Here is a 10,435-nt window from a genome sequence, read left to right as displayed (position 1 = left end):
AAGTGTTGGGATTACAGGTGTTAGCCACCTTGCCCAACCTTGCATTGATAGTTTTTTTTAAAAGTTATTTAGCCTGGTGCAGTGGCTTGTGCCTGTAGTCTGAGCTTCTTGGGAAGTTGAGATGGGAGGATTGCTTGAGCCTAGGAGTTTGAGGCTGCAGTGTTCTCTGATTGTGCCACTGCACTCCAGCCTGGGCAACAGAGCAAGACCCCATCTCTGGGGGAAGTGGGGAAAGATTATATACTATCTTCTTGGCTTAGGGAATTTTTTTTTTTTTTGGAGACAGAGTCTCACTCTGTCGCCCAGGCTGGAGTGCAGTGGTGCGATCTCAGCACACTGCAAGCTCTGCCTTGCAGGTTCATGCCATTCTCCTGCCTCAGCCTCCTGAGTAGCTGAGACTGCAGGCACCCACCACCACGCTCGGTTAATCTTTTTGTATTTTTAGTAGAGACGGGGTTTCACCGTGTTAACCAGGATGGTCTCCATCTCCTGACCACCCGCCTTGGCCTCCCAAAGTGCTGGGATTACAGGCATGAGCCACCACGCCCCGTCGTCTCAGGGATTTTTTTTTGAATAGTTCTGTTAAGAAAGCAATACCTGCTGTTCTCCTTTTAAGGAGATGACATGCCAGAGATGCTAAATTAATTGGTCTGAAGAGGGGCTGTGGCATGAGCTTATTTCCCCCTTCCAGGTGATTCCATGAGCAGCCAGGTTGAGAACCATTGCTCCAATGTATTTAAACTGTAACTCACCCTGACATGAGTTTTCAAAAACACATTTGGGCCCAAATCCATCTGCAGGCACAGATTCCCGTTCCTTTGCATCCAGTGGAAATTCGGAGCCTGCAAAACATTGGCAAGAGTGTCTGTCATTCTTTCTTTTCTCCTCTTCCAGAATCATCACCTATCTTTACTGGCAGATCACAGAGGGAAGGAAGATTATGATCAGGCTGCTGCATGAGCAGATCATTAATGTAAGTCCCCTTGGATCCCTCTGATGTCCACCATAACCCTTTTTAAACACTGTAAAAGGGACACTTTCAAACATCCTCCAAAATAAAGAGAATACTACAATGAACTCTCATATCCCTGCTGTCAGCCTTAACAGCCATCAATGTTTTTATATTCTTATTTCATCTACACTTTCTCTTCCCAGCAAATCCCTTATTTTTATTCTTATTATTTATTATTATTATTATTATTTTATGAGATAGAGTTTTGCTCTTGTTGCCCAGGCTGGAGTGCAGAGGCACAATCTCAGCTCACTGCAATTTCCACCTCCAGGGTTCAAGCGATTCTCCTGCCCCAGCCTCCCAAGTAGCTGGGATTACAGGTGCCCGCCACTACACCCAGCTAATTTTTGTATTTTTATTGGAGACAGGGTTTCACTATGTTGGCCAGACTGGTCTTGAACTGCTGACCTCACGTGATCCACCTGCCTCCCAAAGTGCTGGGATTACAGACGTGAGCCACCACGCCCAGCCTTATTTTATTTTTTTAGAGGTGGGGGTCTTGCTATGTTGCCCTGGCTGGATTCAAATTCCTGAACTCCTGACTCAGCCTCCGGAGTGGCTGAGATTATAGGCAGATGCCACTCCACCTGGCTCCCCGGATTATTTTAAAGCAAATCTTAGGCTTTATATTATTTTTTATATATTAAAACTTTTATGTACATCTCTATGAGATAAAGACTTTTATTTTATTTATTTATTTTGAGACACAGTTTCACTCTTGTTGCCCAGGTTGGAGTGCAGTGGAGCAATCTTGGCTCACTGCAACCTCCGCCTCCCGGGTTCAAGCGATTCTTGTGCCTCAGCCTCCCGCATAGCTGGAATTGCAGGCACACGCCACCATACCCGGCTAATTTTGTATTTTTAGTAGAGATGAGATTTCTCCATGTTGGTTAGGCTGGTCTCAAACTTCCAACCTCAGGTGATCTGCTCGCCTCGGCATCCCAAAGTGCTGGGATTACAGGCGTGAGTCACCACATCCAGCCGAGATAAAGACTTTTAAAAAAACATAACTACAATATCATCATCACACTTAAAAAGAAAAAACTTACCAATAATTTATTATTATCGTCTTATATCCAGTGTTTACGTTTCCCCAGTTGTCCCCTTAAGTGTCACTAGAACTGCACAATTCAGGATCTGAAAAGGGGGTACATGTTGCATTTGGTTGATGTGCCTTTGTTTCTTTTTCTTTTTTTTTTTTTTGAGACAGAATCTCACTGTGTCTCCCAGACTGGAAGGCAGTGGCATGATTTTGGCTCACTGCAACCTCTGCCTCCCTGGTTCAAGTGATTCTCCTGCCTCAACCTTCTTAGTAGCTGGGATTACAGGTGTGTGCCACCATGCCCAGCTAATTTTTGTATTTTTAGTAGAGATGGGGTTTCACCATGTTAACTAGACTGGTCTCAAACTCCTGACCTTAAGTGATCCACCCGCCTCGGCCTCCCAAAGTGCTGGGATTACAGGCATGAGCCACCGTGCCCAGCCAAAATGCCTAACTTTCTTTTACTCTATAACCATTTACCACCTCTCCTCCCCACTTCCTCTTTTCTTTTTATTCTTAAAGAATGCAGGTCATCTGTTTCATATTTTCCATATCCTACATATATCTTTTTTGTTTGTTTGTTTTGACACGGAGTCTCGCTCTGGGGCACATGCCTATGGGGGATACTGGAAACCATTTTTCCTGGCTATTGAGATGTGGCATGTAAGTTGCTTCCAGCAGCCAACTTCTGAAGGCTACTTTCTCAAGCCTGTTAGGAGAGTTGCTTTAGAGGAGAATATTACAGTGCAGGAAGGCTCTGGGGGATAATTTGGTTTTACTGTGAAATGTTTCTTTTCTTTCACCAAAAGATGGCAGCAACCTCCATCCAACTTCTAGGACCCTACCTGCCTGAAAATCGACGTTCTTCCCATCAATTGCTTTCTCAATTCCATACCATCATTCATTCATGTTTTTGTTTCTTTCTGGTTTTGTTTTCCTTCTTGGTAGGAGGGCAAAGATAAAATGTTCCTGATAGAAAAGTTGATCAAGCTGCAGGATATGGAGAAGAAAGCAAACCCCAGCTCACTCGTTCTGGAAAGCAGAGAGGTGGAGGTGAGGTTGGAGGCTGCCTTGGGGACCCCTGGGACACGAACTTGCCTCCATGTAAAAGGCGCATCAGAGAACTACAGACCAAGCTCTTGGGATCACGGAAGGGCCCTTCACTCTTTGTCTAAGTATTTCTGTGGTTTTCACTTAGAAAGTTATATTTATGGCCGGGCGTGGTGGCTCACACCTGTAATCCCAGCACATTGGGAGGCCTAGGCTGGTGGATCATGAGGTCAGGAGTTTGAGACCAGCCTGGCCAATATGGTGAAACCTTGTCTCTACTAAAAATACAAAAATTAGGCCGGGCGCGGTGGCTCAAGCCTGTAATCCCAGCACTTTGGGAGGCCGAGACGGGCGGATCACGAGGTCAGGAGATCAAGACCATCCTGGCTAATACGGTGAAACCCCATCTCTACTAAAAAGTACAAAAAACTAGCCAGGCGAGGTGGTGGGCGCCTGTAGTCCCAGCTACTCGGGAGGCTGAGGCAGGAGAATGGCTTAAACCCGGGAGGCGGAGCCTGCAGTGAGCTGAGATCCGGCCACTGCACTCCAGCCCGGGCGACAGAGGGAGACTCCGTCTTAAAAAAAAAAAAAAATTAGCTGGGTGTGGCCGCATGCCCCTGTAGCCTCAGCTACTCAGGAGGCTGAGGCAGAAGAATCGCTTGAACCCAGGAGGCGGAGGTTGCGGTGAGCCGAGATTGTGCCACTACACTAAAAAAAAAGTAATATTCATTTATTCAGCACTCTTCATGCCTGTAGTTTTTCTAGGTGCTGGGGTTACAGTGAGCAAAACAAAGCCCCTGCCCTCATGGAACTTGCACGTTTATTTTTCACAACCCCGATAATACAGAAGTAGATCCCACTGATATGAAAAAGGCCCTGAAATCTCATCTCACTATGAATACTTCAGTGTCTAGTCTTGCAAATCTATTTCCCTAGGCATCTGCAAACATACCTGTATCTACCAACACTTTACTTGTTTATTACAAAAGTGAGGCTATATTATACAAATAGTATCATAACTTCCCTCCCCCGCAGCCCACCACTTAATACTATGTCTTGGATGATATTTAATTCTGTACATATTTGGATATTTGGGTTGTTTCTATGTTTTTAAATACTCAAAACAGTAGGTAATGAAACATTTTGTTACAATTATTTTTTGTGTGCTTATAATCGCAGCTACTCAGGAGGCTGAGGTGGGAGGGGAGGACTGCTTGAGGCCAGGAGTTTAAGACCAACAAAGTGAAACCCCATCCCTTAAAAAATTTTAATAATTAGACATGGTGGCTCGCAACTGTAGCCTCAGCTACTCAGGAAGCTGAGGTGAGAGGATTGCTCAAACCCAGGAGTTTGAGGCTACAATGAGCTATGATCCCATCACCGCACTCCAGCTTGGGAGACAGAACAAGATCCTGTCTCTTAAAAAAATTAACCTGGGCGCAGTGGCTCCCTCCTGTAATCCCCAGCACTTTGGGAGGCCAAGGCGGGCATATCACTTGAGGTCGGGAGTTCAAGACCAGCCCGGCAAACATGGTGAAACCCATCTCTACTACAAATATAAAAAACAAAAACAAACAAACAAGAAAACTGAGCTGGGTGTCGTGGTGCACATCTGTAATCCCAGCTACTTGGAGGCTGAAGAACAGGAATCACTTGAGCCCAGGAGGTGGAGGTTGCAGTGAGCCAAGGTCGTGCCATTGCACTCCAGCCTAGGCAACAGAGCAAGACTCCATGTCAAATAAATAAATAAATAAATAAAAAAGTATTTTTGTGAATATTTCTGCCACAAAGCATGTACATGACAATGTTAATAGATATTGCTATATCATTCCCTTAAAAAGATTTAATCAATTTCATTCTTACCAAGAGAATATAAAGATACATGAAACCCTGCTCTAATTCCAAAGCCTTGCTTGCTTCCTGAGTGTCCTGAAAATACAGATGAACAGTAAATCCACCTTAATGCAAATGCCATTCATGTTGGAAATTGTGATCTTGACAGAAGTGACTGACATGTAATTTACCATCTGTGCAAATTTATACTGTCAGCACAATTTGGGTAAGGGATCTAGAGGCCTAAAGATAGATCCTCTGAAGGTAGGCACCGTGTCTGTGCACTTGTCACCCCAGGTCCTAATTTATTACCTGGCATAATATGAATGCTCAGTGAATATTTATGGAACGGCCAGGCACAGTGGCTCATGCCTATAATCCCAGCACTTTGGGAGGCTGAGGTGGACAGATCACTTGGGGTCAGGAGTTCGTGACCAGCCTGACCAACATGGTGAAACTCTGTCGCTACTAAAAAAAAAAAAAAAAAAATAGCCGGGCGTGGTGGCAGGCACCTGTAATCCCAGCTACTCCAGAGGCTGAGGCGGGAAAATCGCTGGAACCCAGGAGGCGGAGGTTGCAGTGAGCTGAGATCACGCCATTCCACTCCAGCCTGGGAGACAAAGCAAGACTCTGTCAAAAAAAAAAAAAAAAAAAAAAAAGATGATCTGTGGAATGAATGAATGGAATCACTCTCCCTAAAAAAAAAACATGTTCAGTATTTCTATGGCAGAGACTTGGCCTTAATCTGTCATCCCTTAATTTTAAAATGGTGGAGGGCTCACAAATTGTGCCAACTATGCAACAAGACCCAGAATCTGCATTCTTCCTCCATGACATGGCTGCCTGTTTTTTACTTTTTCAGCAACAAGACGCTTTGCATTTGGGGGAACGTGATGGCAGTCTTGGTGAGTAATTGAACTGGGACAGAATAAGACACTAATATACTTCTGGTGAAATATCCTAAGTGTAAGAATTGCTCGTGTGTCCGTTACTTTTTCAGTTGCAAACTGGATCCAAACTGGCTTAAGCAAAATTCCAAGAATAATTCTTGCTTTAGGTCTAGCCTAACGCAGGAACTCACAATGTCACCAGAAACCAGTTTTTTTCAGTTCCATTCTTACCCATGTTAGTCCCTTTTGCAATAGACTCTTCTTAATAAGTGCAAGACAGCTTTATCAACTTCTTATATTTTCTCAGAGTCAGTCTGGTGGGAAAGACTGAGGGACCCAGGATTCTCATGGTGTTTCATAGGGTCTGACTGGGTGATGTCCCTGTCTATGAACCAGTTGTTGTGGCTACAAAGATGTGGCAGTTCCCTTGGTCACATGATTTCATCTGTAGATATAGGTGGTGCAACCATGAAGACCATAGGGACTGAGAGTAGGGAAGGGTGACTTCCCAAAGAAGATCTGGGGCTGATGCCAGGAGAGTGAATTCTGGGCAGGAAACAAACAAACCCATTTATTTTTGGGGGATAAGCATTTACTGATGACTTCCAGTGATGGGAGTTCAAGGGAGAAGATTATAGAAACTAAAAGGAGGAGGCAAGGAAGGCAAGAGAAGCTATGGGCTCTTGAAGGCCAAGTTGGTCTTTCCCTTGTAGAGATGGGGCAGAGTGTGCCTGCGTTAACTTCTCTTTCCTGTGTCCAACCTAGACTTGCGATTTAGAAGATCAGTTCAAGAAGGCAATCCAAGGGCCTGATGACTGTTTTGGTAACCAGACACCAATCAAATAAAGAGAGGAGATGAAAATTTCTTTCATGCCACCTGTGCCTTTAGGAACTGCCCAGAAGAAAATCCATGCCTTTAGCCAGGAGTGGAAACTGACTACAATGTAAATATCAAAGTAAAATTGGGCATTCCTTGCTTTTTTTTACACCTGGATTGCTGATTCTTCAAGACAAAATACTTGGGGTTTTCCAATAAAGATTGTTGTAATATTGAAATGAGCCCACAAAAACCTAGGAAGAGACAACTAGGGAATAATGTATTTTATCTTCAAGAAATGTGTGCATGATTGATTGGTTCTTAGAAATCTCTCCTGCCCGACTTCCCAGACCTGGCAAAGGTTTAGAAACTGTTGCTAAGAAAAGTGGTCCATCCTGAATAAACATGTAATCCTCAAGCAGGGATATGAAGCCTCTGAATTGTAGAACCTGCATTTATTTGTGACTTAGAACTAAAAACATCCCCCATGTCCCAAAGGTGGAATATAACCAGAGGTCTCATCTCTGAACTTTCTTGCGTATTGATTACATGAGTCTTTGGAGTCGGGGATGGAGGAGGTTCTGCCCCTATGAGGTGTTATACATGACCATCAAAGTCCTACATCAAACTAACTTTGCACAGTGGCAGTACCGTAGCCAGTGAGATTTACCCGAGACGTGATTATTGCTAATTGAAACTTTTCCCAATACCCCACTGTGATGACTTGAAATATAATCAGCACTGGCAATTTTTGACAGTCTCTACGGAGACTGGATAAGAAAAAAAAGAAAAGAGAAGAAAAGAAATTAGCTGGGTGCAATGGCTTATGCCTGTAATCCCAGCACTTTGGGAGGCTGAGGGAAGCGGATCACTTAATGTCAGGAGTTCAAGACCAGCCTGGCCAACATGGTGAAACCCTGTCTCTACTAAAAATACAAAAACTAGTCGGGCGTGGTGGTGCATGCTTATAATCCCAGCTACTCGGGAGGCTGAGGCAGAATTGCTTGAATCCGGGAGGCAGAGTTTGCAGTGAGGCAAGGTTGCACCACTGCACTCCAGCCTGGGCAACAGAGTAAGACTCTGTCTCAAAAAAATAAAATAAAATAAAATAAATTAAAAGTTTTATTCAAACCAAATAAACTGGTGGTGATGTGTGGAATGTGTGTGTGTGCGCATATGTAATGAATACGTGTGTGTATACTTTTTTTGCAGATTTGCCAAATGATTCACAAGCCATGTGGCTGTTCTTTTTATTATTATTATTATATTTTAAGTTCTAGGGTACATATGCACAACGTGCAGGTTTGTTACATATGTACACATGTGCCATGTTGGTATGCTGCACCCATTAACTCATCATTTACATTAGGTATATTTCCTAATGCTATCCCTCCCCCGCTTCCTCCCCACAATAGGACCTGGTGTGTGATGTTCCCCTTCCTGTGTCCAAGTGATCTCACTGTTCAGTTCCCACCTATGAGTGAGAACAGTGGCTGTTCTTAACACTGAAGGGTCCAGCAGAAAGGTGCAATTACTCAGGGGAGAGGAGCCTCCTCTTAAGTAATCACTGTCATAAAACCTAATTAGAACTGAATTTAGAAAGCATTTAAGATACATTCGAAACACAAGCACCCAACCAGTGCTGTCATTTATTCCCTTTTTTTATTTTTAAGAGATGAGTCCGGGGTGTGTTGCCAGGTTTGACTCAAACTCCTAGGTCAAGCAGTCCTCCCACTTCAGCCTGCCAAGTAGCTGAGACTACAGGTGCACGCCACTGCACTTCACCACACACTTTTTCATTCACTTATTTTTTCATTAATTCACTTCATCGAAGGAATTAATCTTTGGTAATAGTTGTATGTAGTGTTCATCCATCCATCCATTCAACAAATATCGACCAAATGTGAGTGGTGAACAAGATGGTGAACAATTCCTGGTGCTGCCTGTCTAGCAGGTTTAGACATGAATTTAATGCTTAAGCAATAATTAATTACAGTTGCAGTAGATGCTCTGAAGAAGCACAGGGACTAAGGGAGACTTGTCTGTGGGGTCAGTGCAGGCAGCCCATGGAAGTGATGTTGGACGTGATTTTATTCCCCTTGGGGTCATCTTAGTGCTCTTTGTGCTTTTTTCTTTGCTTTTTTTTTTTTTTTGAGATGGAGTTGGAGTCTCCCTCTGTCTCCCAGGCTGGAGTGCAGTGGCGCAATCTTGGCTCACTGCGACCTCCCCATCCTGGGTTCAAGCTATTCTCCTGCCTCAGCCTCCTGAGTAGCTGGGATTGCAGGCCTGTGCCACCAGGCCCGGCTAATTTTTGTATTTTTAGTAGAGACGGTGTTTCGCCATGTTGGCCGGGCTGGTGTCGAACTCCTGACCTCAGGTGATCCGCTCGCTTCGGCCTCCCAAAGTGTGGGGATTACAGGCATAAGCCACCGCGCCCAGCCATTGCCTGGGCTTCTACAATGAAATCTGAACGCTCTCTGAAAGCATCACTTTTGCTTATTCACCAGATGCTAAGTGCTTCCACCTGGAATGCTTCTCCCTTCACATCCATCCCTTGTCTCCACTTCAGTGCAGCCCTGCTTCTCCTGAAGGTGTACATGCATTAGATTACAGGCTCATGCCTGTAATCCCTACACTTTGGGAGGCCGAGGTGGGTGGATCACCTGAGGTCAGGAGTTCGAGACCAGCCTGGCCAACATGGTAAGACCTCCCATCTCTACTAAAAATGCAAAAATTAGCCAGGCGTGGTGGCATGCTCCTGTAATCCCAGCTACACGAGAGGCTGAGGCATGAGAATTGCTTGAACCCGGGAGGTGGAGGTTGCAGTGAGCCAAGATTGCACCACTGCACTTCAGCCTGAGTTTAAAAAGTACTGTACCTGGAAAGCATTTTAAACAGTCTAGGACATGATAGGCAGTCAGTAAATGTTAATTAGCAAGGATTTTACATGCATTCTTTCATTTAATCACCACCACCACAAGAATACTACCCCTATTTTACAAATAAATTAAGTAACTTACCCAAGGTCATACAGCTGGTAAGTTGCTGATTAGGAATGCAGACTTGGCTTTCACTGATTTCAAATCCTGTTATTAACCCTATACTAAGCCTTCCAAGGAAGTGCTTAATAGTAGTTATTAACACCTTATTTCATCATTCAAATTCTCCACCTTTTGAGGCCCTTACCATCTTAGCATAGGACCTAAATCCTTAATTTGGCCTGGCTGAATCAAAGGCAAAATGGATTTGGGATAAAGATCAAGAGACAGAGATCTCCTGGCTCTTGAGATCTTCCCACAACACAAAGGGATATTATTATTATTATTATGAAATTTTTAGAGATTGGAGTCAAAACTCTGTAGCCAAGGCCGGAGTGCAGTGGTGCGATCCTAGCTCACTGCAGCCTCAACCCGCTGGGCTCCAGTGATCCTCCCATCTTGGCCTCAATTTTTAAAGTTTTTGTAGAGATGGGGTCTCACTGTGTTGCCCAGGCTAGTGTTGAACTCCTGGCTTCAAGCAGTCCTCCCACCTTGGCTTCCCAAAGTGACAGGATTATAGGCATGAGTCACCATGCCTGGCCAAGGGATATTATTAACTTCACACTGCCCCCAAGAGAAATTCTTCCCTGCCAGTTGCTGTGCACCCTCAGAAGGTACCCCAGGGCTGAATTCAATTCGCAGAGGGTATTTTCTTTCTTTCTTTTTTTTTTGAGACAGAGTCTCGCTCTTTGGCCTAGGCTGGAGTGCAGTGGTGCAATCTTGGCTCACTGCAACTTCTGACTCCTGGGTTCA

General features: G+C 44.4%; 1 protein-coding gene and 1 non-coding gene across 5 annotated transcripts in view; both read left to right on the top strand.

The window, feature by feature from the left end:
- Window positions 1–7,780, top strand: part of TMC5 (transmembrane channel like 5) — a 91,568-nt gene extending 83,788 nt beyond the window's left edge. For 3 of the 4 annotated variants that reach the window (XM_030925582.1, XM_030925583.1, XM_030925584.1), the window contains 4 exons: window positions 895–973; window positions 3,003–3,107; window positions 5,800–5,842; window positions 6,593–7,169. In XM_030925582.1, the coding sequence (XP_030781442.1) occupies window positions 895–973; window positions 3,003–3,107; window positions 5,800–5,842; window positions 6,593–6,639 (274 nt within the window). In that variant the 3' untranslated portion in view covers window positions 6,640–7,169. Of the gene's footprint in view, window positions 1–894; window positions 974–3,002; window positions 3,108–5,799; window positions 5,843–6,592 lie in introns of all 4 variants that reach the window. The other variant, XM_030925581.1, reaches the window with a different exon arrangement.
- Window positions 7,275–7,414, top strand: LOC115895386. Its single transcript, XR_004055583.1, has one exon. It is a non-coding gene; the product is annotated as a U4 spliceosomal RNA (small nuclear RNA).
- Window positions 7,781–10,435: the final 2,655 nt, after the last annotated feature.

This window comes from Rhinopithecus roxellana, chromosome 20 (assembly GCF_007565055.1).
Source record: "Rhinopithecus roxellana isolate Shanxi Qingling chromosome 20, ASM756505v1, whole genome shotgun sequence".
In the NCBI taxonomy this organism is placed as follows: Eukaryota; Metazoa; Chordata; class Mammalia; order Primates; family Cercopithecidae; genus Rhinopithecus; species Rhinopithecus roxellana.
This window is presented reverse-complemented; position numbering and strand designations above follow the sequence as displayed.